At 38.8% G+C, this 27,560-nt stretch overlaps 1 protein-coding gene across 1 annotated transcript; it reads left to right on the top strand.

Moving 5' to 3' along the window:
* Nucleotides 1-14,897: 14,897 nt before the first annotated feature.
* Nucleotides 14,898-15,403, top strand: LOC125364787 (PCNA-associated factor-like). The gene has a single exon (XM_048364475.1). The coding sequence runs from the start codon at nt 14,958-14,960 to the stop codon at nt 15,291-15,293; it is 336 nt and encodes a 111-aa protein (XP_048220432.1). The 5' UTR covers nt 14,898-14,957; the 3' UTR covers nt 15,294-15,403.
* The last annotated feature ends 12,157 nt before the right edge of the window (nt 15,404-27,560 follow it).

The raw sequence follows: 27,560 nt of genomic DNA, 5'->3' as shown, positions 1-27,560 counted from the left end.
CAAAACCACAGAAATCACAATAATAAATTCCCATATAACTACCACTAAAATCAACAAATATTATTTATCAGTTTATTTCACATATCTTGCTCTTTTTTTAACTAAAAGGCATAAACCTCACCCAGTTGAGTTAGGGCTTCCTTGGACATAGGATAGAAAATAAAGAAAGCTGGAAAACCCAGGTACTAGTGACTCATACCTGTAATCCTAGCTACTCACGAGGCTGAGAGCTGAGGATCACAGTTCAAAGCTATCCCGGGCAGGAAAGTCTGTGAGGCTCTTTTCTCCAATTAACCACCAGAAAACCAGAAGAGGAGCTGTGGCTCAAGTGGTAGAGCACTAGCCTTGAGCAAAACAGACTCAGGAGAGCACCTAGACCCTGTTCAAACCTCAAGAACAGTGCACACGCACACGCACACGCACACACACACATCTGTAGTATGTGTAAGAGGTTTTTGTTTTACTTTTTTTAATTTTTATTTTTATTGTCAAGGTGATGTACAAAGGGGTTACAGTTGCATATGTAAGGTAGTGAATACATTTCTTGTCAAACTTGTTACCACCTCCCTCATTTTTCTCCCACCTTCCCTCCCCAACTCCCCATTCTCCAGTTGTAAGGTTAGTTTATAACATATTTTCTTATAAGTATTGCTGTTGTATTGGTTCGCCTTTTACCCTTGGTCTCACCATTTTGATGTTCCCTTTCCCTTGTTGTTGTTATTGTTAACGCATCACTATGTGAAATTCTTGCTTTGTTCTTTTGTTTATCTTCCCTATGGTTTAGCCCCTGTTGTCACTGTATTTGATTTTGGTATCCTGGTTATTGTATATATGTTTGCTTTTTGTTTTGAGAAGATTGTGAAAATAAAGTCAGACTCAGGGAAACATGAGTTTCAGCCCCATGAGTTTCAGTTATTTCACTAGTCAACTGAGTAGCCTCAAATAAATCTGTTAAAGTCACAGAATCCAGATGAAGAGAGCTCTCGGATGTCATTTTGTCCCATATACTCATTTCCTTCCCTCAGATATTGCCCCTACTAAGAATTTCAATTAAATCTTGGCCAACATGATACAAATGGTAGTAGTGTCACTTGGAAAACATTAGTTACAGAAGCATTTAATCCTAGGAGGCAAAGTTTGTGATTTTAAATTTCTGCAACTACAAGCTGGTTGGGATTTCTCCCTTGCAATGGCTTGAATATGAAATACCCATCACAGGTCAGGCACTGGAAGGCTTGATTGACAAATGATGGGCTTTTGAGAAGTGAATGGATCCTGAAGGCTGTGACTTAATGATATTAATCCCTTGATGGATTCAAAATATGGTGACACTACTGAGAGGTGGTGAAAATTAAGATGAGGCCTAGTTGGAAGAAATAGGTCATGGGAGACATGCCTAGAAAGGTATATCTTATCTCCTCTTCTCTCTTTCCAGGCTGACAGGAGGCAAGCAGTGGGGTCATGTACTCCCAACACCATGATACTCTGATTCATCATGGCCCAGAACCAACCAAGTCATAGAATCATGGACTGGAATCTCTGAGATGATATCAAAATAAACCCTATCTCTTTAAAATGTAGTTCTCAGATATTTGTGACAGGGGTAAAAAGTCTAATTAAGAGACTCCTTACAGCCTTCTCTCTGATTCACTCAATGGTACAATTCTGAACCATAGAAGAGATTTTGATTGCATCTGATAAGCATTCAGACTTCCCCTTCATCCTTACCATTCACTAAAGTGACTTAAGACCCTTTCAGATACATTAACAAGAATAGCAAACACCTGTTTAGTCTCTTTATGTATCTATGTCTAGATCTAGATCTATTTTCACTGTCTTAGCTTTCTGAAGAAAAGGACTATTTCTATACCTGTTTCACAGATGAGGAAGCTAAGGTGCAGATAAGTTAAGGACTTGCATAGGGTGGCACAGCTGACAGAAGCCAGGTGCTAGCATTTTCCTTCTCACTGTGTAAAAGATATTCTGTGAGATTAGATATTTGAGCTTCAACTTTCACCTACAAAATGAGATACAGCACAGTGTTAGGGCTTCTCGCCCCATAGTCACAGGTGCATTCCCTGTGCTGTTTGATATGTTCCCTTCTCTCCATTGTCTCTAATGCTTTTTGAAGTACACTTTCTAGAATTTCTGTCTTCATGACATGTTTGTAATGAGTAGAGTCTTGGGCCAATGAATGATGGGGACACTATAAACACCTGCTTCCCAAATGCCCTTAATTCCACAATAGGAATGTTAGAAATTGAAATTTCTTCTCTGGATGAAATCACAGATTACATATTGAAAATTAATTTTCAATTTTAAGGTTTTGATCTGAAGTCTTGACATCAGAAGCCACCTACATTTTGGAATGAAGATCAGGGACAAAATTTTTAAACAGACTGAAGCTATAGGAAGCCAAGGATGCTTTTGAGTAGGAAACATTGTCTTCACTGTCACTTTGACTCTTTATTCATTCTGCTTTCAAAGCAGAATTATGTGCTGTTAAGGGCATGAGGTCTAGAACTGTGTATTTTAAAATTAAGATTAGCCTGAAGACCAATGGAAGAAACTGCAAGACCCAGAAATAAACCCATATACTTACAGCCATCTGATATTTGACAAGAAAGACTAACATATATGTTTGACTTTCAAAAAGACAGCCACTTCAACAAATGATGTTGGAAAAATTGGACATCCATATGTAGAAGTTGATATTGGATCCCTGTCACTGTGTACTGGTATCAACTCAAAATGGATTAAATAAAAAAAAAAAAACCTCAATGTCAGCCTTGAATCCCTGAAACTACTACAAGAAGTAGGAAAAACATGAGAACTGACAGATATAGGTAAATACTTTCTGAATTGAGCTTGAGGGTTTCCAAAACTTGGAGAATTGACCAATAGAATTACACTAAACAAAAAAAGTTTCTGCAGAGCTAGGGACATCATTACTAAGCTAAAAAGACAGCCTGTAGAATGAGAGAAGGCCTTTATCACCATCCAACATGATCTAATATCCACAATAGACAAGGAGCTCAAGAAATTAGTAACCCTAAAATTCAATGCTTCCTTTAATAAATGAGCACAAAGGAACTAAATAAAGATTAAGAAAAAGGACAAGGAAGAGAAGGAGGGAGAGGGAGAAGAGGAAAAAGAGGAAGAGAAAAAAGGAGGACAAAGAGGAAGAAGAAGAGCTTCTAAACATACAAGGAAATGCTCAACATACTTGACCATAAAGAAAATGCAAATCTTAACAACATTGAGATTCCACCTCACCCCAGTAAGATTGGCCATCATCACAAATATGAACAATAACCAATGCTGGCAGGGATGCAGGAGAAAGGAACTTTATTACACTGTTGGTGGGAATGTAACTAGTGCAACCACTCTGCCAAGGCTATTTCAAGATTCCTCAAAAGTTAAAGAATTAGCATATGATCCAAAGATATCATTCTTGGGCATCCAGGACATTACAAGTCAGGATACCATAAAGACACTTGCACATCCATGTACATTGCTGCATTATTCGTGATAGGCAAATTATGGACACAGCCCAGGTGACCTACAATAGATGAGTGGAATAAATGAATGCAATATATTTACACAATGGAATTTTACTCACATACCCGAAAGAATATTATAAGTGAGCCAGATCCAAAGAAACACGGACTCTATGGTCTCCCTTATTGGGAATAATTAGTACAGGTTTAGGCAAATCACAGCAGAGGATCACAAGAGCCCAATAGCTATACCCTTATGAACACATAAGATGATGCTAAGTGAAATGAACTCCATGTTATGGAAACGATTGTTATATCACAGTTGTAACTACTTTCAACGTTCCATGTGTATCTGTAGCTTCTATTATTGATGATGTTCTTGTATCACCTTCCTGTGGTTGTACCTACAGTATCTCTGTAATCTTATCTGAGTATATTGGAAACCATGTACACTGGTATTAGAACTACGAAATTGAAAGGGAATACCAAAATTGAGAGACACAGGGTAAAAAAAGACAAACAACTACAAAAGCAATACTTGCAAAACTGTTTGGTGTAAGTGAACTGAACACCTCATGGGGGGAAAGGGAAAGGGGGAGGAGGGAGGGAGGGGAGGAGGGACAAGGTAACAAATAGTACAAGAAATGTATCCAATGCCTAACGTATGAACCTGTAACCTCTCTGTACATCAGTTCGATAATAAAAATTTGAAAAAAAAAAAAAGGAAGGAAGGAAGGAGAAGAAGGGGAAGAAACAGAGAAGAATACAGAGAGGAGAGGAGAGGAAAGGAAAGGAGAGGTCTATCAGAATATCCAAAAACTCTTGCAGAATAAATACCCAAAGGCAAAGAAAGACTGAAAAAATATAACGAAGGACAAAGGAATTCTACAGGCCAAGGGGAATAGTATTTCTAGTGTTTTTTAAGAAGGAATAAAGCAGTTACTGACAAAAAAAAAGAATATTATATAATTTGCAAGGAAACTGATCTCCCTAGAAAAATTATGTTAAGTGAAGTAGGTCAGGCTCAGAAAGAAACAGTGCTTGTATTATCTCATATATGGAAGTTAAATTTAAAACAAAAATACATGACAAAATACAGTGTCATATATACACAAACATATGGTATCATATACACAAAAAATTGACTAACGAACAGTATACTTAGCAGAGAAGCCCAATGGTGTAACTTCTCTGAACAACTAACAAACCATTTAACAAACTAAAAACCAGGAAGCTGACATATATATTGTCAGTGGTGGGGGGAGAGGAGGAAGAAAGGGAGATGGAGCAATGATAAGGAGACACACAAAAGGAAGGGGGAAACATGAGCAAATGCAATCATTATATTAAATGCACATTATATAAAAATTGAACTGTGTGACTTAAGGGTAGACAGGGATGAGGAATGATGAGGGAGAAGAATGGAAGGGGTGACTGATAGACTATATTAGACATTTCCAGAAACCAGGCAGACATCCAGGGATAGAAGAACAAAGGAAAAGTTTATTGCCAGCAAAGGGGGCCAGCAAGACCCCTTCTCACCAGGAGAAGTGAGAAGAAATGTGGTCTATTGTCTGGGGTGACATATATAACCTAGGAGGTCTTGGAGGCAAGGACCTCAGTGTGGACATGCAGACTAGGGGCTTCACCATGGTGGGCTATAGTTGATAGCTGCTGTCAAGGGGGGTTTGCAGCTGCCTTGACCCTGGAGGTCATTTGTAAGGGGATCTTGTTGTCTTACATGGTCATAAATGTACAAAGGAGAGCCATCTCAAGGAAGAGGGGGAGGAGGCTAATTATTTACTGCCCTAGGGAAGGAGCATGCTAAGCTACAGGAGAGGAGGCTCTCAGGCTTACAGTGATATTGATTAAGATGCACTGTATTCATAACCTGACTTCTGAAATTGAAACTCCTTGGTACAACCACTTAATAAAAAATAACTATTTTTAAAGTATTATAGAAAATATAATCGATTAAAATTTTATAACTAATGAAAAGATTAAGATCAGAGCCTAGAAAATAATAAAAAGCATATTGAATGAGGACGTATGAGCCATTTTGGGTCCTGGTTTTTCCTCTTACGTGTACAGGTTGGATCTGTCTTTCTTCATCTGGGAAGCTAAAGAATTTGGTTAGAAAACTTCTGCTGTGTGTTCAACCTTTAAGAGTTCATGATCTTGTTTGTTTTCTTCCCATTGCTTAAGATAGAGAAAAGTTGAATAAGAGGAAGGAAACATTTTTTTCAGGATAGGGTGAGCCCAAGACCTATAACAATAAACTTGTTTGAAGGCACACATTTGTGAACACATGGACTATGTTGACTTTGTTTATACAGGGTTCTCATAAAAGAGATTCTTAGTTGGCTCTGAGTGAGCTGTTGGCTCACTTAGCTCCTGTTGAAACTTAAGAGGAAAAAGTCCCAACTAGTTTCTTACAGAGCCATATTACTACAGATTCAACAATAGAAAACAATAACCTTTTGTCTTGTATGTAAGTTTATCTGCTTTGGAGAGGGGAAGGGGAATCACAGAAACAGTAGGACAAAGGGTGAACCAATTCAGCAGTAATACTTGCTGGAAACTATATTGGAAATGAACTTTACAACCTGGGGAGTCCAGGCGTAGGGAGGGGGAAAAGTGGAACAAAATGAGGGAGGGGTTAACAAGGTTCAAAAAGAAATGTACTCATTTCTTGACTTATGTCACAGTAACCTCTCTATATATCACCCTTACAATAAAATTTAAATAGAAAAAAAAATACTGTATTGTCATACAAAGTCCTCCCATGGCCAGGAGAGAACTTTTAAGATTCCTTCTATTGTCCAGAATGAACTAGAAATAATATTCATTGACAATTAGGGTAGAATTTTAATAATTAGTCCTGAACATTAACAAAATATGCAGTAGTCAAGTTTGACATTTACAGGGTAGTTTATTTGAGTTTTGTTCCTGAAACCATAAACAAATGAGTGAAAAATAAAATTTCCAGTCAAGTCTCATCCAAGATCATTTTGTTCTTGTTTTTTATTGTTGTTGTTTTTTGCCAGTCCTGGGCCGTGGACTCAGGGCCTGAGCACTGTCCCTGGCTTCTTTATACTCAAGGCTAGCACTCTGCCACTTGAGCCACAGCACCACTTCTGGCCATTTTCTATATATGTGGTGCTGGGGAATCAAACCCAGGGCTTCATGAATACGAGGCAAGCACTCTTGCCACTAGATCATATTCCCAGCCCTGTTCCTGTTTTAATTAGTTCTCAGAACAGACATCACTTTCCTCTACATCATGAATAAAATGGTGTAAAGTATAATGGTATTGATGTTAATTGAGAAATGTCATAGTCCTTCAAGTGGTATTGCTAACTATATTCAAGAAAGCATTGGCTAGGCCACTTTTCTTCACTGAGAAAGGACATAGTAAGAAAATAGTAGAGAAACTATAACTTGCCATTTGTGCTGGGGATTATCTGCCCAAATGTCATTTAAGATTAAAGGTAAAAGGATATTAGATAGGATTATAATTAATAGCTTTAATAAGTTGCCAAAGGCCTTTCCTAAGAAACCTCCTGGAGGCCAAATGTCAGCTAACCCAAGAAAGCAGTTTTCCCCTACTGTCTCAGCTGCTAAAGGAAGTTCATGAGGATTAAGTCTGGCTCTGGAGTAGCATCTATCAAGTAGATAATCTGTATGCTGTCACTCTGACAATGACAGGGATAGTCTGTTTTGGTGTAGAACAAGAAAATAATACTGTGACTTAAAAATCAAAAGATGGAAAAAATGATCAATGTAATTCTTAATCTGATCTCCAGTTGTGGGTGAAAATTTGACTGAAATAATTGCTAAAATCCTTCCCACTGATGATATTTGATAATTTTTGGTCTTTTGGCATGGCATAAAACACTTAAGATTTTGAGCTCAAGGCTGCCATACACAATGGCATTAATGCTGGCAAAATGCATTTACAGAACAAATAGTCTCTGTCACAACTCACTAGAAGGAAAAATATGCTGAAAATACTCAACTAGCCAAGCCTTCCACGAAACAGAATCAAATTATAGTGGCTGACCTTGACTTGAAGCAGATCTTCAAGAATTCTGGGAAGAAATTCTTTGAAAGCCTTTTCAAGGGTTTGGATCAATCTGCAGATAAGCCTTATGGTTCTGAAAAGACTTTAAAACCCACTTATGATTCTTTCCCTTTTCCAGAAGATATTGAGGAAGCAGAAATCCAGGACTTGGCTACAGTCCCAGAGAAAGGAGTTTGCTGAACTAAAACCATCTCAAGTTCCTTTTGGCCTATTGCAGTAGGGGCTCATTCAGAGAGTCTCCATTGTCTCCAAACTACTGAGCACTCCAGTTTCTACTTATATTCAGCCATGGATGGGATTAGATGAGTCTCTACTTCACAGAAGAAAAAAAAATAGGAACAATAAAAAAACTATACTACCACCAACTCTGAATCTTTTTTCCCTTTCTTCCTCCTGCTATGTGAGGTTTCCCTTTCCTCCTACACTAATCTCTTCCTTGCACTGTCACCATTTTCTCCTCAAATCTGCCTAGCCACCTTATGGGAACATGGCCAACGGATTATCTGCTCACTCTGGCATGTCTTTCAGCTTTGTTTCTTTCTTTAGGGCCTGGGTGCTGTCCCTGAGCTTCCCCCCCCCCCCTCCTTCAAGGCTAGTGCTCTATTGCTTTGGGCTTTGTGGTAGTTAATTGGAGATAAGAGTCTCATGAACTTTCTGCTTTGACTGGCTTCAAACCACGATCCTCACATCTCAGCCTCCTGCGTAGTTACGATTGTAGGCATAAGCCACTGGAAACTGTCTTATACAATGTTTCTTTGTTATTTTGTTTATTTCTATTGATTACTCTTTGCTCTTCCTTAAATTGAACTTTATTAAGTTGGATAATCACTCTGTGCAAACCCGAGAAAACACAATTCATTTTTGGCCATCTTGTCAATATTTGAGAAGCATCAGTCTATGGGGAAGCGATAGTACATTAAGAATTTTTCCTCTGTTGGGTATCAGTGGCAGTTGCCTGAAATCTAGCTTCTCAGAAAGCTGAGCTCCAGAGGACTGAGGTTCAAAGCCAGCCTAAGCACAAAAAGTCTGCAAGACTCCATCTCCAAAAATAATCAGCAATACCAGCACAGCAGGGACACCTGGGCCTGATCACAACCCCCCCCCCCCCCACCCCTCGCAGCGGAGGTGCAGTCTGAGGGCGCTAACCCCCGCCTGGATAGCTGATCCCACTGGGCCCCACACATACCGCCCCCCACAGCGGACTCGCCAGAGGGCGCAAGCACAACCCAACAACCCGGGGCTCGCTCTGGTAGACGTACCCCGCTCAGGTGGACAGGGCCACAGCGGCAGCGCCCGCTCTGGTAGGCGCACCTACACAGGAGGACAGAGCTCTCCATCGGCCCGTGCCCACTCAGTTTGGTGTATTCCACACAAGTGGGTGGGCCGCACTTCAACAACACCAGCCCCGGAGCAGTCCACACAGGAAAACGAACTGCCTGAGAGGTGAGCTCCTCTGACCAAGATACAGAGTGGAAAAAAGAACCAAAGACGAGATAAGCCTCCACGCCACGCTGAATCAGCGACCAGCAAATCCCCAACAGGGGCACGCTAGGGTCAGCACAACACAGCAGCAGGACACTGTCCCACAGAGAAAGACACAGAACCTACCGGCCCCCAAGTGCAGGGAGAGTGACCACCTCAGCAACAACCGAGAAGGTCACGCTCACCCAGTGGGAAGCAAGGTCCAACAGCCAAACCCAAACCCAGAGCCAGGACACCAGGGGACAAGGCTCCCACTGATGGACCAGTGGGAACCAGCACAAAACCAAACCAGGGAAGCTACCCACAGATCTCCAGATGCGCAAATCACAAAGAAATATAACACAGTTCATCAAAGGGCAAGCCAACTCGCCAGCTCCAAAAAGCAGCACGACTGAAGAGGAGATGGAGAATAAAAAAGCAAATGAGGCCATGTTAACAGAAATGATGGAAAGCATCAGAAATGAAATCAGAAAACAATTCCAGGAGTTTAGAGTGGAAATCTTCAAGGACATCCAGGAAGCCAAGAAAGAATTGGAAGCAAAAATGGATACAATGCAAAGCTCCGTTAAAGAAGACCTTAACATACTGAGAAGTGAAATGCATGGAAAAATAGATTTAAAATACAACTATTTAAAGGAAGAAATGTCCATGATCAGAGCTGATCTGACAACCATAAATAGCTCTCTGACATCCACAAACTCCGCAACTGAATCCACAGGACAAAGAATTGACCATATGGAATCCAGAATCTCTCTCTTGGATGATGAAGCAGCCGACAACAACCAGAAAATTACCACACTCCAAGAAACGGTGAAGCTTCAGGGCAGACTAATCCAGGAACTAATGGACAAAGACAAGAGATATCATCTGCTCATAATTGGTATAGAAGAAGGAGCCAAGTAACAGAGCAGAGGGCTTCATCATATTTTCAATAAAGTTATTGCAGAAAACTTCCCCAATCTCACAGGGGACCCCATCCAGGTAACCAAAGCGTATAGGACACCTGGCAGGCCAGACCCCAGAAAAGCCACCCCAAGGCACATAATATTCAAGACTTCAGATCTCAAGAATAAAGAACAAATTCTGAATGCAGCCAAAATAAAGAAAGAAATTTTCCACAATGGGAAGAGGATCCGAATAACAGCAGACCTCTCCACACAAACCGACCAAGCGTGAACTGAGTGGAAGAACACCATCCAAGTTCTACAGGCCAACAATATGCAACCTAGGATTAAATATCCAGCGAAATTGGAGTTCACATTCGAAGGGAAAACCAGATCTTTCCATAGCAAAGAGGATCTAAAGGAATATGTGAATTAAAAACCAGCCCTACAGCAAATTCTAAGAGGGGAATCCCACCTAACAGAGATTGTACAGGACACACAGACAGAAACAGAAACAGAAAGAGCAGCTCACTAAAGACAAGAAAAAAAAAAAAAAGAGGAAAAAACAGCCCAACAAGAAAATGGAAGGAGAAAAAAAACACTCTTATCCTTGATCTCTGAATATAAATGGTATAAACTCTGATAAAGAGGAGCAGACTGGCAGAATGGATCCGCAAACAAAAAGTTGCCATCTGTTGTCTACAAGAGACCCACCTTACAGCAAGGGACAAAAATAGGCTCCAAATGAAAGGATTGAGCAAGATCTTCCAAGCAAATGCATCTACCAAAACAGCAGGTGTAGCCATCCTGATCTCAGACAAGCTGGACTTTTCATTAAAATCAACTCAAAAAGGCAAAGAAGGACACTACATTTTAATACAAGGAAAAATCCAGATTCAAGACATGACGGTGATAAATGTATACTCACTGAACAAAAGAGGCCCCACATATGTCAAGCAAATTCTCACAGAATTACAGAACAAGATAGACACAAACACAATCATAGTGGGAGACTTTAATACCCCACTCTCTCCAAGAGACAGATCCAACACCAAGAGGATCAGCAAGGGAGCTGAGGACCTAAGTAACACCATATCCCAAATGGATCTGACAGATCTATACAGAATCTTCCACCCTACAGAGACCCAATACACCTTCTTCTCAGCAGCCCATGGATCATACTCCAAAATAGACCATGTCATAGCCCACACAAAGAACCTCAGCAAGTACAAAAGTATTGACGTCATCCCATGTATTATATCTGATCACAGTGGATTAAAGGTAACCCTCAATAACAACGGTTACCACAGAGGCTATACACATTCTTGGAGGCTAAACTCCACACTGTTATCCAACACATGGGCCACAGACCAAATTAAAGATGAAATCAATGAATTCATAAGCCACAATGACAATAAAAATACATCACAAAGAAACCTATGGGACACAGCTAAGGCAGTAGTGAGGGGCAAGATCATTGCCCTCAGCACTCACATTAAAAGAATGGAAGCAGAGCAGGTGAATAACCTCACGATGAAACTAAAACAACTGGAGAAACAAGAAATGACCGAATCTAAAATGACTAGGAGGAGAGAGACCACAAAGATTAAAGAAGAGATAAATCTGATTGAAAACAGAAAAATTGACAGACCCCTCACAAGACTTACAAAAAAAAAAAAAAAGAAGAGAAGAGACTCATATAGGTAAAATCAGGGACTCCACCAGAAAAATTACAAGTACACACGATATTCAAACAATCATAAGGAGCTATTTCCAGAACCTCTATTCAGTAAAAAACAATAATTTTACAGAAATGGATCAATTCTTAGAGAAGTATAAACTGCCCAAACTGAACCAAGAAGAAATAAATCAACTAAATAAACCAATAACTTACAGTGAGATACAGGAGATAATCAAGAACCTCCCAACAAAGAAAAGCCCAGACCCAGATGGATTCACCAACGAATTCTACAAAAACTTTAGTGAGGAGCTAATACCAATACTCCTCAAACTCTTCCGTGAAATAGAAACAGAGGGAGATATCCCAGACTCATTCTATGAAGCTAATATCATACTCATTCCCAAACCAGGCAAAGACACAACAAAAAAAGAGACCTACAGACCAATATCACTAATGAACACAGACGCAAAGCTCCTCAATAAAATATTAGCTAACAGGATCCAGAAACTGATCAAGAAAATTATACATCATGACCAAGTAGGCTTCATCCCACAGTCACAAGGATGGTTCAACAGCCGTAAATCAGTCAACGTAATTCATCACATAAACAGAACTAAAATCAAGAATCACATTGTCATCTCAGTCGATGCCCAAAAAGCCTTTGACAAAATACAACATCCATACTTATTAAAAGCTTTGGAGAGAACAGGAATAGATGGAACATTCCTCAAAACAATAAAAGCCATATACAACAGACCAACTGCTAACATCATATTAAATGGAGAGAGACTTAAATCATTCCCCCTAAACTCAGGAACAAGACAAGGATGCCCACTCTCCCCACTTCTTTTCAACATAGTGCTGGAATCCCTAGCCATAGCAATAAGGCAAGAGGAGGACATCAAAGGGATCCACATCGGGAAGGAAGAAATCAAGTTATCCCTATTCGCAGACGACATGATCTTGTAGCTGAAGGACCCAAAAAACTCAGTCCCCAAATTCCTACACCTAATAAACCATTTTGGCAAAGTAGCAGGATACAAAATCAATCCACAAAAGTAAGCAGCTTTTCTGTACACCAGCAATAGACAAACAGAAAAGGAAATTATGGAAACAATTCCATTTACAGTAGCCAAAAAAAGAATAAAGTACCTAGGGATCAACTTAACCAAGGACGTGATGGACCTATTTAATGAAAACTATAAAAATCTAATAAGGGAAATCAAAGAAGACACAAGGAGATGGAAAGACCTTCCATGCTCATGGGTAGGCAGAATCAATATAGTGAAAATGGCCATATTGCCCAAATTGTTATACAAATTCAATGCAATCCCTATCAAAATCCCAGTCACATTCTTCACTGAAATAGAGAAAGCAATTCATAAATTTATATGGAACAGCAAAAGACCTAGAATAGCCAAAGCAATTCTAGGCAAAAAAGGTATCACAATACCAGACTTTAAGCTCTACTACAGGGCCATCATAACAAAAACAGCCTGGTATTGGTATAAAACAGATCGGAAGACCAATGGATTCGAATTGAAGATCCAGAAATAAAACCGCACTCTTACAGTCAGCTGATATTCGACAAAGGAGCTAATGGAATAAACATAGCCTCTTCAACTACTGGTGCTGGGAGAACTGGGCAGCCATATGCAGAAAACTCAAAGTAGACCCAAGCCTATCACCATTCACCAAGATCAACTCAAAATGGATCAAGGACCTCAATATCAGACCTGAATCCTTGAAACTACTGAAGGACAGAGTAGGAAAGACACTAGAACTTATAGGCACAGGAAGGAACTTCCTGAATAGAGTCCCAGGGGCACAACAAATAGGGGAAAGACTCGACAAATGGGACTACTACAAATTAAAAAGTTTCTGCACAGCTAAGGACATAGCCACCAAAACAGAAAAACAGCCAACCATATGGGAAAGGCTCTTTACCAGCACAGCAACAAAGGCCTAATATCTGTCATCTACAGAGAACTCAAAAAACTAAGCCCCTCCAAGCCCAATAAACCAATTAGGAAATGGGCAAAGGAGCTAAAGAGAGACTTCACAAGAGATGAAATAAAAATGGCAAAGAAACATATGAGGAAATGTTCAACATCCCTGGTAGTAAAGGAAATGCAAATAAAAACAACCCTGAGATACCACCTCACCCCAGTTAGAATGGCCTATACTCTGAACTCAGGCAACAACAAATGCTGGAGGGGGTGCGGGGAAAGAGGAACCCTTCTACATTGTTGGTGGGAGTGCAAATTAGTACAACCACTTTGGAGAACAGTATGGAGGTTTCTCAAAAAGCTCAATATAGACCTTCCCTATGACCCAGCCATACCACTCCTAGGCATCTATCCTAAACAGCAAGTCCCAAGATATCAAAAAGACATTTGTACTTCCATGTTTATCATGGCATAATTCACAATAGCCAAAATATGGAAACAACCTAGATGCCCCTCCACTGATGAATGGATCCAAAAAATATGGTACCTATACACAATGGAATACTACATAGCGATTAGGAATGGTGAAATATTGTTATTCGCAGGGAAATGGTCAGAACTCGAACAAATAATGTTGAGCAAGGCAAGCCTAGAACACAGAAAATAAAGGGGCATGATCTCCCTGATATATGACTGTTAAGAAAGGGAGACGGAGAGACTGTAGAGACCAGGTCTGTGAAACCAAAAACTGCTTGTCAAATGGTATTTCCCACAGGATTGGGGCAGCGACCCAACAGTATGTAACTAAAATGAAACAACTACTCAACATATAAAGGTCAAAAATCGACCTCTCAGTGGAATACAATAGCTCAAAAGCTATGTATGTACGTTCATATAAGACTACTGTCGACATATTGTCTAATATCGACATTACATTTAAAGCCCTAGGCGAATTTTCTTGGGCTTGGCCACGTGGCTACTGTATATGTTCTTGATACATTGTATATTGTATATATGTCTACCTGACCTAGAGAAGGGAAAGCAAAACAGGGCGTAAGATATCACAAGAAATGTACACACTGCCCTACTGTGTAACTGTACCCTTTTTGCACAACACCTTGTCAAAAAAATTTGTTCAATTAATAAATAAATTAAATTTAAAAAAATAATCAGCAAAATGTTGTCTTAGAGCTGTCGCATGAGAGGTAGATTACAAGCCAAGCAAGCAAGTTGAGTGAGCATGAGAACCAGAAGCAGAATCCTAGTTCCATCTCCAGCACCAACAAGCTAATAGTTATTACTGTTCAAATTCTAGTTCTGGGGATCCGTGGCCACTCAATCACCCGGAACTAGGGCTTTGTCTCCTTTTGTTAGGACATGGTGCGGACTAAAGCAGACAGTGCCCCAAGCACCTATAGAAAAGTGGTGACTTCCCGCGCCCCCAGGAAGGTGCTTGGTTCCTCCACCTCTGCCATCAACACTCCATCTCCTTCATCCAGGAAAGCTGAAAACAAGTATGCAGGAGGAAATCCAGTTTGTGTACGCCCAACTCCCAAGTGGCAAAAAGGAATTGGAGAGTTCTTCAGGCTATCTCCTAAAGGTTCTGAAAAAGAAAATCAGATTCCTGAAGAGGCAGGACCCAGTGGCTTAGGAAAAACAAAGAAAAGGACGTGTCCTTTGCAACCTAATCACTCAGATGATGAAAAAGAATAGAACTGTATTATTCATCTTTGAATAATGTCTGGTGTTTAATCTGGTATCCTAGAAGTTTGTGAAGATGTTTGTCCAAATGGCTTTCTTATATAGGCATTTAATTTAAAAAGTGAGGCTAACAATTGTTCAAAAGTAAGTATTTGTGAATTGAAGAATTTGTAAAATTCAGCTCAGTATTCAATTTAATGCACTATGTTGTTTCTTTGACTAGTATTAAGCTTGTTTTCATCAAAAATCAGATTTTATCATCTAATTACTAATTTGCTATTTTGAGGTTTAAATCTTTGTACTGATGCCATTTTTGTGAACAATTAGTTATTGAACTTGGGCCATATTTCTATTCATTGTATTTGCTTTAAAAGAAAACAGACTTTTACACATCAAAGAATTCAGTACTATTTAAATTTAGATGAAATCATTTTTCAGAAAGAGGCTATAGATGGGGCTGGGGATATAGCCTAGTGGCAAGAGCGCTTGCCTCGTATACATGAAGCCCTGGGTTCGATTCCCCAGCACCACATACACAGAAAATGGCCAGAAGTGGCGCTGTGACTCAAGTGGCAGAGTGCTAGCCTTGAGCAAAAAAGAAGCCAGGGACAGTGCTCAGGCCCTGAGTCCAAGGCCCAGGACTGGCCAAAAAAAAAAAAAAAAGAAAAAGAAAGAGGCTAAAGACATAGTGTTGAAAAAATGATGGGTATCTCTTTAATAAATGTTCAAGACATTTTGGTCTTAAATTTAAATGAATGATAATGAACACTTCTAAAATGTCAGTGAAAAGATTTTTAAAAAACTAGCATAGAGTCCACAAAAGAGATTACATAGACTACATTAAGAGTAGATTTTTTTATTTAAAAAAATTTGTTTATGTGGTACTGAGGATATAACTGAAGAGAAGTGGGTATAATATTGCTAACAAATTCTTGCTTCCTCATCATACTTTTTGTTTACTGATAGACTGTCAGTTTTCACAACTATCCATGTTTTAGCAAGAAAGGTTTTGTGAAATTTGTTTGAAATAAATGACTACTTCACAATATAGTGTACACTTGTATACTAAAATAAATAAATAAATAAATAAATATTCTAGTTCTGTCATTTAAGAGCCAGGTGAGCAAAGTACACTTGAGAGATTCTCAAGTTTCTTTATATAGAAAAAGGAAATGAACAATTCTCATTTCTAGGAGTTGGTAAGAACTAAATATTTTAGTAGACTTGATGTTCTTTGTCTCCTTTGTGCTAGTCAGCACTCCCAGGTATCAGGAATGCTGTCTTTATCTCAGTTAAAAAGGGATTTGTTACAGTTGTAGAACTGAAGGGAGGACGACAAGAGATTCTTGTTGCAAGTAGAAACAAGACACTGTCAAATAGAAACCAATGGAAATCAAGCAGAAGCAGAGGTGCATGAGGTTAAGAGTATCTGAAGTGGTACTTCACAGACAAGTGATCCAGGTGGTTCCCAGAAAGAGAGCTGTACAAACACTGTGTGTCTGCTCTTCCTCCGCTGTGGACACGCATTGCGAGCACTGGGCTCCCCTGTATCACAAGCAGCTGGTTGTATTCATTGACTATAATCATCCCAGAACTCTACTTGACTAACCTTGGGCTGTCTCACTCTTCTCATTTCCAACTCGTTTCCAAATATTTCAAACATTTCGGTTTCCTCACCAAAATGGAATTCCATATCTGATCTTGCCTCCAAAGATTGTTGGCCTAGAAATAAGGTTTTTTTCAGAGTTTTCACATACAGTTCAGCCACAATCACACATAAACATAGAGTAAAACATCCACACATCTAATCATTTGACAACAGCACATGAAAATGGTCATAAAAATTATATTTGGGAACACTTATTTACTTCAAGTTCAGAGTAGGAGACCCATGTTAAATTTGCCTTGCCAGATACTCTATAAACTTTAAAGAGTACACAGTGAGGCCTGCATCGTAATCAAACCTTGAGCAACATACTCGAGCCTTGCTCCATTCTGTCTCTGTGTCATAATGCCTTCACATCTCAGAAAAAGCAGTGGTGCTGAGGGTTAGTAGTATGAAGAGAATAGCTAAGGCTGCTTAAACTGACCTGACCAACTATCTATCACAATCACATCACCTGATGGGAGGAGCAACACTGAATCGGATGCATGTACTCATAAATAGATACATTGAACAACTATTTAAAGATAATAGTCCTATGCCCTTTGCCTATGTCTACATTGACTATCAGTACACAAGACCTGAAGATGCCCACTTTTTAAAAAGAAAATGAGCAAATACATTGTCTCCTAGGAAAATTTCCTAAAATGCTAAATGAGGCAAGATGATCCTACACCGAAGAGAGTGTGATCCTCCCAGATTTGAGCAGCAAGTAGCCTAGGAAATCTCAAAAGAATGTGGATAGAGGCCTTTAGTCAGGACAAAGAGAAGCTATAATCTGAGAGGAAACCTCAGAGAAGGAGGCAAGTTAATAGCAAAAGCTGAGGCCAGGCTGAGGAACTCAAAATCAGACAAAAGGGCTGAGTTACTGTTGAGTCAAAGACTGTGGTTAATAGGCATAAGAATGTGCCAGCTAGATACCAAAACAACTTTTAACTTTAGTACCAGTTTCTTGGCTTTTGCTCAAGCTCTAGATATCTGTCATATTTTTCTTGATTGAAGAGCACCATTCCTAGAAGACCCCCAACTGTGCTTCTAGTTGGTTACAACATTTGATTGACTGCAGTAGATCCTTGCTATCAGTGGGTATGTGATTTCAAGGCGACTACCACTGAGGAAAAGCTGTGAATCCTCAGAATAGAGAGTTCAGTACTCTAATAAAACTACTCGAAATTGCCTATATCACACATTCAGTAAGTCTAACCATCTATAATTTAAAATGCCACAGTCTAGTCTGTCACAAAAATTACTGTTGTATTAATATTGCCTACCAAGAACTAGATTGTGTGTGTGTGTGTGTGTGTGTGTCTAACTTGCAAGGTATTCTGAACTTAGGTCCTAGGGCTTTTGGTGGTTAATTGGAGATAAGAATCTCATGGACTTTCCTGTCCAGGCTGGCTTCAAACCATAGTCCTCAGATCTCAGCTAGGATTAAAGACATGAGCCACCAATGACCAACTAAAACCCAGATCTTATTACATGCTCTTACATATTGCAGATACTCCATTCCTTTTTTTCCCCATGCTGCTATCCAGATTCCACTAAACACATGTCACCTTTCAACAACTTAAAACTCTTGCTTTATTACATTGCATGGCTTTTGGGCTTGGGAGGGTTATCTTAAGTATTACCTGGATTTGAAGACATTATTTTCTTTTTGGTAGTCATATTGTCACAAAAGTAAGAGCAGGGAAATTAAGTCATTATTGTCACAAAAGGACGCAAGTAGATCCCACTTTATCATGTGGGACTGGGAGCTTTTCTTCATCAACTGTGTACTAATGCATGTGCAGGAATTTGAAATTTTTATTTTTGAAATGTCTATTCTTTAACATGCTTGGCCAAACCACATAAAAACCCACAAATACTCTGGACTTACTTCAGTGTCATATTCTAGTGACAGTTCTTCCTTCAACTATGGAATATGAAGCAGGAAATCCTGCTAGTTCCCATCCCAGCAACTTTGGGTGATGGCACATGATCCAGGATTCCACAATTGAGCACACCTGTCCAGCACTGGGGATCTGTGTAGAGACCAAAAAAAAAAAAAAAAAGAAGGAATGCTTAGACTTTATTCAGAGCAACTGAGGCACCTAGTGATGGTGACAGTGATGTATTGGCATAATTCTTGATTCTTGATATAATTATTTCCTTTCTTTCCTTCCTTCCTTTCTTTTTTTTTTGGCCAGTCCTGGCACTTGGACTCAGGGCTTGAGTCCCTGGCCTCTTTTTGCTCAAGGCTAGCACTTTGCCACTTGAGCCACAGTGCCACTTCTGGCCTTTTCTATGTATGTGGTGCTGAGGAATCGAACTCAGGGCTTCATGTATATGAGGCAAGCACTCTTGCCACTAGGCCATATTCCCAGCCCCCTTCCTTTCTTCTTTGTGCAGATACTGGGGCTTGACCGCAAGGCCTGAGCACAGTTCCTGGCACTCTACCATTGAACCACAGCTCTACTTTTGGCTTTTTCGTGGTTAATTAGAGATAAGAGTCTCATGGACTTTTGTGCCCAGGCTGTCTTTCAATCAGGATCGTCAGCCTTGTGAGTAGCTAGGATTACAGGTGCTCAGCTCAATTCAAGCCCTATGACTAACAACAACAACAAAATGCAATTCAATGATTTCAAACACAAAAGAGAATAAGCTTTACTGTTTTCCGTGCCTATATCCCTTCAGATCTCTGCATCATCATGTGCATCCAGATGGATTCTTCACACTGTTGGTGAAGGCCAATCCTTCACTCCTTGTAGTGCTAAACCCCTGGGCTTCTCCCTCCTTTGGTTGGAGCATAACTCCCAATAGCTACCTCAAAGTGAAGGGAAATTTTGTTAGATATTGTTATTTGAAAGTGGATTAATTATACTTTCATGTTTGGTTGATTGGTTTGCTATCAAATTATGAGTTGGAATTTTCTCTTTTGATATATCATTCTTCCTTTCTTCCAGTGTTGGTATGAGAATATTTGATCTGACTCTAATTACCAATAATTTGTAGACAATACATTTTTTTGAAAGGTGTACACATGTCTTTGACTTGGGATTTTTCCATGATTCTTGTCTTAATGGAGGTCATTTCTGCATCTATTGTATAAGGTTGTCAGGAGTATATTATGACTCTTCAAGGGCTTCTTTCATGTTCAAAGAGGATTCCATGTTTTTTAGCCCACAAAGTTAGTAACAAAGAGATTTGTTGGAATATTGGACATTCCTTGATTAAATTTCAAGACCTAGGAATAATTCACTATGGTGCCCATCTCTACAATCTAGCCTTTTGCTTCCACTGAGCCTTCATTTCCTTTTTATAGTTGAATAATGTTCTCAGCATTTTCCCTTCCAGTACAATTTTGGCAGATCTAACTTTTTTGTTGTTGTTCTGACTCTGTCCCTTCTATCAAAGGCAGTAGTATTTGTTGAGAGCATTCTCTCAAAAGTTTTATGATGCCAGCCATGGGTAGCTCATGCCTTTAATGCTAGCTACTTGGGAAGCTGCAATTGGGAGGACCATGAGTCAAGGCCAACCTGAGCAGAAAAAATATTGAGACCCTTCTCAGTTCATAGCTGAGCACAACATGTACCTCATCCCAAGCTATATGGCAGGTGGATAATGATTCCAAGCCAGCTCAGACAGAAGAAAAGCTGAAAGATTCTGTATGGGAGAAGCTGCTGAGATGATGTGGGCCTCTGATTCCAGCAATGAGGGCAAAGCTAAAGGAAGCCAATTGTGGCTCAAATGTGGCAAGTGAGACTCTATCCAAAAAAATAAATCAACCAAACAAAACAAGACTGAAGGCATGTCAGTGGTATCATGCAAGCCTAGCGAGCATGGGACCCTGTGTTCAAACTCGAGGGGAAAAAAATGGAAACTTCTGGTATAAATTCCATTAGATAAATTATATACTTGTAGCCTCTTCTACATGAAGTTTCCTCCTTTTTAATTTTTTTGTTTTTTTAATTTAAATTTTATTGTAAATGTGATATACAGAGTGGTTACAGTTACATAAGTAAGGTAATGAGTACATTTCTTTTTGAGCTGTATTACCCCCCTCCCTTGTTTTCTCCTGCTTTCCCTACCCCTTCCCTCTCCCAAGTTATAAAATTCATTTCCAACATAGCGCCTAGTGAATATCACTGCTGCATTGGTTCACCTTTGTCCCAAGGTTTCTGTGATTCCCCTTCCCTTCCACAAATCAGATAAACTTATACACAAGACAAAGGGTACCAAAATCAGAAACAGTGACCATGGGGAAAAAACCAGAGGAGAAAAAAAATGAAAGAAAAAAGAAATAACTGAAAACAGTACAGTAAACAAGGAAAAAGACAGAAAAACAAAACAATCGCACACACACAAAACCTTTTGTTTCCATATTGTTGAAATCATTTCAATTAGCATTATTTTATGTGGTCATATGTACATAGCTATTGAGCTATTGTGATCCCCTGCTAGGACTATCCTAGACATATACTATTACAAATGAGGGAAACCGTGGGTCTGGTTTACTTCACTTAATAAGATTTTTCCAAGTCTTTCCATTTCCTTATGAATGGAGCGATGTCATTCTTTGTGATGGAAACATTGAATCCCATTGTGTATATATACCACATCTCCTTGATCCATTCATCTGCGAGGGGCATTTGAGTGGATTCCCTATCTTACTTATGGTAAATAATGCTGCAATGAACATAGTTGTGCTGGTAGCTTTAGTGTGGCCTTGTTTCCATACTATAAGCTATCAGCACAATTATGTTCATTACAGTAAGTTTTCTTATGTGGAAATGAGAATTTTTTAAACCATCAAATTATGGCTCTTTTCAGTTGATCTTTCTTTAGCAAGTATTTTAGGCAGCCAGAAGAAACCAGGCACCTTCAAAATTCTTCTCAGAAATCTCAGCTAGATTACTAAGGTCATTAGGCAAAATTTCTGCTTTTCTTATAAATTTAGAAGACAATTTTCTGCCAATATATACCAAAGATTTTCCCTCCTCCTGCTTCTAATTACATGGGTTTTTGAAAACATAGTAAAATACACATGACATAAAATGTACTATCTTAACTACTTTTGAGTATGCAGTAACTTTAGTGATACAAAATACATGGATAATATTATGCATTCATGCATCTTCATAACTCTTTTCATCTTTTAAAATTGAAACTTGGTACCCATTAAACAGTAGCTCCCCGGTCAATCTTTCATGCAACCCATGCACCCATCATTTCACTGGCAATCTTTATGATTCTGACTAATTTTAGTACCTCAAAGAAGTACAGGATTTTTCCTTTTATGACTGGCTACTTTTCTTACTTGACATAAGGTTTTATATTTTTGTTCATGCTTTAGTATATATCAGACTTTCCTTTTCTTTTAAGGCTGATATTCCATTTATGAATATCCTACATTTTACTTATGCATTCATCTATTGATGGGCATGTGTATTGCTTCCATATTTAGCTATAGTGGGTAGTGCCATCATAAGCATGGATGTACAAATCCCTCTGTATGACCCTGCTTTCATTTCTTCTGCATTGAATTCTTCTGGGGTGAATATCCAGTCTCACTTTTGATTCTGATAGGCACTATCCTCAAAGTCTAGATTTTTATGAATAATATGTTTAAGGAAATTTAGGCTTTATCAGTTCTCAATATTTTTTCTATCCTTATCCCAAAGAAGCTCCTAAAATTTTAGATATTTCCTGTAACAACATCCCACATCCTGTACCAAATGTGTACACATTATATATTACTATAACACTTACTCAAAACATACTGGGTTAAAGTAAGAAACATGTTATCATGGTTTCTGTGGATCCAGCATCCAGGACAACACAGCTGTGGCCTCTGACTCACAGACTCCAGAGGAGGCAGCAGAAGCAGCAGTACGCATCTCCAGCATGAATGGGAAAGAGTCCTCTGACCTAACTCACTTACCTGGTTGTTGGAAGAACTGTGTTCTTGGCAGGCTGTTGGCCATTCCGGGTCTTGGTTCCTTATCGACTGTGGGTCAGACAACAACTACAATTGTTCTGTACTTTCCCTCTTAATAGAGCATCTCAACAATATGGAAACTTGCTTTATCAAAGTGAAAAGGTACAAAGAGTCAAATGTCAAACAAGACAGAAGTCACATCTTTCATAACCTAAACTCAAAAGTGACATCCTATTATCTTTTTTATAAGCTACTAATTATAAGTAAGACTCTTGGTCCAATTCACACTAAAGATCCTGGAATTACACAAGGGTATGAATACAAAGAGGCATTTAAAAATCCGCATACCATGCAGGTAGTGACTTGAACCTCATAAAAATGCATGAGCATGCACTTATTATTTTCAAGTTAATATTTTCCAAAGCTTATTAATGTGCCACTCACTATTCTAAATGCTTTGCATACATTAATTCATTTGATTTTTCTTAACAGCCCTAGTGGAAATGTCTATTATTACTGCTATTTTACATATGAATTATCTCAGAATTTAAGCTTCAACAATTTAAAGTTAGAAGTTTAATTTTCAGAAAACTTGCCACAAGTGAAGAGTTCAATGAGTATTTAAACCCAGGCATCTCTGGCCAGAGGGCCTGAACTCTTGACCACGACAGTATATCCTTTCTTATAAAACAGATGGGACAATAGGGAAAAACAGATTTGTAGTTGGATCTGGATATCATGAGGTTCTTGTTATGGAAAAAAGCTTTAAAGTAACTGTCACTTGCTAAACTTTTCGTGGTAATGTTGTAAAAAAGTCAGAATGATAAATACTTCTCTACTAATTTAAAATTTTTGTAAACATCCTCCTGGGAAAAGTTATAACTCTTAAGATTTGAGTGACATGCCCTAAGAGATAGATTTTGTTGCTTTTTTCTTGTTATAAATGTTGTCTCATTTGATTGATTGTTTGTGAAAATGCAGTTAATTTCCAATCTTTTTAAGCTTTAATTCAGGGGGAAAAATTGCATAACAATTCAACTTCAAGCCAACCAGTCCACAGGCTTTCCTTCTTGGAAAAAAAATTATGTTTGTTCTTTGATTTTCAATGCTTATTTTGTGTTTTTGTATAATTTTTATCCTGCTTTGACCTAGTAAATGAAATTTTTGAGAAAAAAGTACCAGTTAAATCTTGTGAAGAAAGAGGCTATTTATTTAATCAGATGAAGCACAGGGTAATATAAATGTCTGTTAATAGGGAAATTGTGCATGTAGTATGTTAGAATTATTTGATGAAGAATTATACAGCTATTGAAATGCAACTACATAAGAATAACTATCACAGAGCTGAAAAAAAGCCCCAAAAAAATGTGATTAGAAAAGTGAGTGGTAAAAAGACGAACCATTCCAAAGCAATACTTACAAAACCATTTGGTGTAAACAACTGTACAACTCATGGGGGGAGAGGAAAAAGAGGAGGGGGGAGGCGGGGGAAAAAATGAAGGAGGAGGTAACAAGTTGAACAAGTAATGTACTCACTGCCTTACATATGAAACTGTAGCCCCTCTGTACTTCACTTGGACAATAAAGGGGAAAAAAAAGGAAAGAAAAGTGACTGTTCACTAATGGTAGATCTTCCCAGAAAAACAACATGATAGATGGAACTGTATACAGAAATTTCCTTAAAATGCCTTCAAGTACCAAGGTATCAGAATTTTTGTATTTATTCAATAGGGTGGAGATAGGGAATGAGTTCCTCCAGATGAGTTCAAACCCATATTCCAGTTTATTCAGACATGACTCCCCTTTTAAAAATTGTCCTATACATACCTGCATACATATATACATATATAGTTTATTAATCTGGAATTATTAAAGCTAATTGACATTTATCTAAAAAGTTATCATGTGTGGTGAAATTTACTCTGAACATTTCTTAAATGTGTGAGACATTATTATTCTATACATAGCATCCTGTGCAATCTCAAAATATTCCTACTTGTGATTTTGTAACTTTGAGCATCATCTGTTCATTCTCCCCACCCTTCGTAATCTCTGTTCTACTCTTTGCTTCTATGATTCCTGTTGTTTTAGATTCCACTTTAAAGTAACAACTTGAAATATTTGACTTTTACTTTGGTTCTTTCCATACATGCTATTTCCAAATATGTATGTGGTGTGTGTTGATCAAATCCAGCCTTCCTTTGTCCGCCCCATGCCTACTTTCCAATGTCAGGTTGCTATTTTATTTTCAGGTGTTTTTTTTAAGCTTCTACATATGAGAAAAAAACATGTCTCTGCATTATTTTATTTAACATAATGTCCTCTGGTTTACTTTATTTCTTATAAATGATAAGATTTTGCTTTTTGTGGTGGAATGTTACTTTACTATGTGTGTATAGTCAAATTTTTTATTCATCTGTTAATAGGTATCTAATTTAATTCCATATGTGTAGCTATTGTAAATAATTCCACAGTGAATGTGGGTGTGCCATTTTCTCTTTGGTATTTTGATTTCATTTCCTTTGGGTCTATACCAGAAATTACATAATTGTTAGGTATGTTAGACTTTTAGTTTTTGGAGGAAGCACCATATTTTCAGTAGCTAAATGATTTACATTCCCACCAACTGGGTATGTAATAGTCCTGTTTTCTCCACATCATCACTACAATCTTTTTTTTTTTTTAATTTTATAATAGCTATTCCAACTGGAATGAGATGGCATTTCGTTGTAAAGTTTATTGTTGTTGTTAGTACTGAAATTTGAACTCTGGCCCTTAGGTTTGCAGGCAAGTACTCTACAACTTGAACCACATCTTCAGCCCTTCCGTAAACATAAATTTGATTTACATTTCCCTGATGGCTAACCATAATGTACATTTCCTTCATTTACTGCTCATTTACATTTCTTCTTTTGAGAAGTATATCCTCAGAATAATTATATATTTTTAAATGGATTACTCTGTGGATGTTACTGTGAGTTCTGTATGTTCTGAAACTCTTTAAGACACAGGGTTGGCAAATATGTTCTCCCTTTCTGTAGGCTGTTTCTTTGCTCTGTTATAATTCTATTTGTCTATTTTTATCTTTGTTTCTTCTACTTTGGGGATCCTATCCAGGATATCAATTGCTTGAAATGTTTCTTCTATGTTTGATTCTAGTAGTTGCAGTAACAGTAAAACTATATATGGCCCTGAGAATTTTTTGTTGGGAAATGTTTTAATACTGATTCAGTCTCATTCTTTTTTGTTGGTCTTTTCAGGTTTTTAATGTCTTTATGATTCAATTTTAGTAGTTCCTATATGTACTTGTTAATAGATGAAAATGATGTGTTGGAATTTCACAATATTATTATATTCCACCCTTTAACTCAAATGGTGTTTGTTTTACAAAGTTGAGTGCTCTGACATTAAGTGCATATAGACTGATAATTATTGTATCTTCTTGTGGAATTGACTGTATAGTGAACTTCTTTTTCTCTTACTATTTATCCTTAAAGTCTATTTTGTCAGATATAAGTACAGCTATTTCTGTTCATTCCAGATTTCCATTTGATTGGAATACAGTTTCCTTCCTTTCCTATTCAGTCTATGTATGTCTTTACTGGTATGGGGGACTTTTTCATAGGGCTATGTTTTTTAACCCAATCAATTTGGAGTCTTTTATTTGAAGTACTCTTATTTTGTCTGTGATTTTTTGTTGTTGTTGTTGTTTTTTCAGGCAGGAAAGAAAGTTTATTACTGAACTGCTGGCCTGTGGCCAAGATGATCCATGGCCAGAGAGAAGGGAGAGAGAGAGAGAGCGCGACCCCCACCCAGCCCTGCCTTATATCTAGGGCAGGGGCAAGGGGTGTGGCCAGGTGGATTAGGATGTGACCTCAGGGAAAGGGGAGGTAACTGCCTCCAGGTCTGCAGGTTACCCAGGTAACTGGGTGGAGACTTAATGATGTGGAGGCATCTGCCTCCAGGTCTGCAGGTTAGCCAGGTAACTGGACTTAATGAGGTGGGGGCATCTACATGGGGCCCTCCGGGAGAGGACCTTACATTCCAGCCTTTTAATAGTTATGAAAAAGGGCGAAGACTCTCTCTGGCTGCTTCCTGCTGGCAAGGGGCATTGGCATTAGGGGTAAAAGGCAGAAATGCGGCCCCTCCTGGAGGAGGGCAGCAGGGTCCCTTGGTGGTAGATGCCAGTCCTTGAATGAAGCCTGGAAGAAGTCTCATGAGGCAGGGGCTGGACAAAAAAATATATTAAGGCAAAAGGAAGGGCTTAGGGCACAAAATTAAAAATTGGATGACTTGGACAGTTCTTATACTCAGGCATGGACAAGCTACTATCTCTTGATCCCCCGGTTCTGATTAATTTTGAAAGGGCGAGACAAAGTGTCTCCATTTAGGATGTGACATAATTCTCCTCTTACTCCTCTCCATGATCCTTGTTCCCTGAACTGGCTGAGTCCCAGGAGTCTAGGTGCTTGTTGCTGGGATGGCTTGCCCCCATTGGCATTCACGGGGTTTGAACTCAGGGCCTGGGCACTGTCTCTGAGCACTTCTGCTCGAGGCTAGTACTCTACCACTTGAGCTCCACTTCCAGCATTTGTCTGGTAAGAGATAAGTCTCTTCAGCCATGCTTCCAGCCTGGCTCTTCGGTGATTAATTGGGAGATGGAGTTTGAGAGAGATTTTCAGCCCTGGCTGGCTTC

Source organism: Perognathus longimembris, chromosome 16, assembly GCF_023159225.1.
Source record: "Perognathus longimembris pacificus isolate PPM17 chromosome 16, ASM2315922v1, whole genome shotgun sequence".
Taxonomy (NCBI): Eukaryota; Metazoa; Chordata; class Mammalia; order Rodentia; family Heteromyidae; genus Perognathus; species Perognathus longimembris.
The sequence above is the reverse complement of the archived record's forward strand: the minus strand, read 5'-3'. Positions and strand labels throughout refer to the sequence as shown.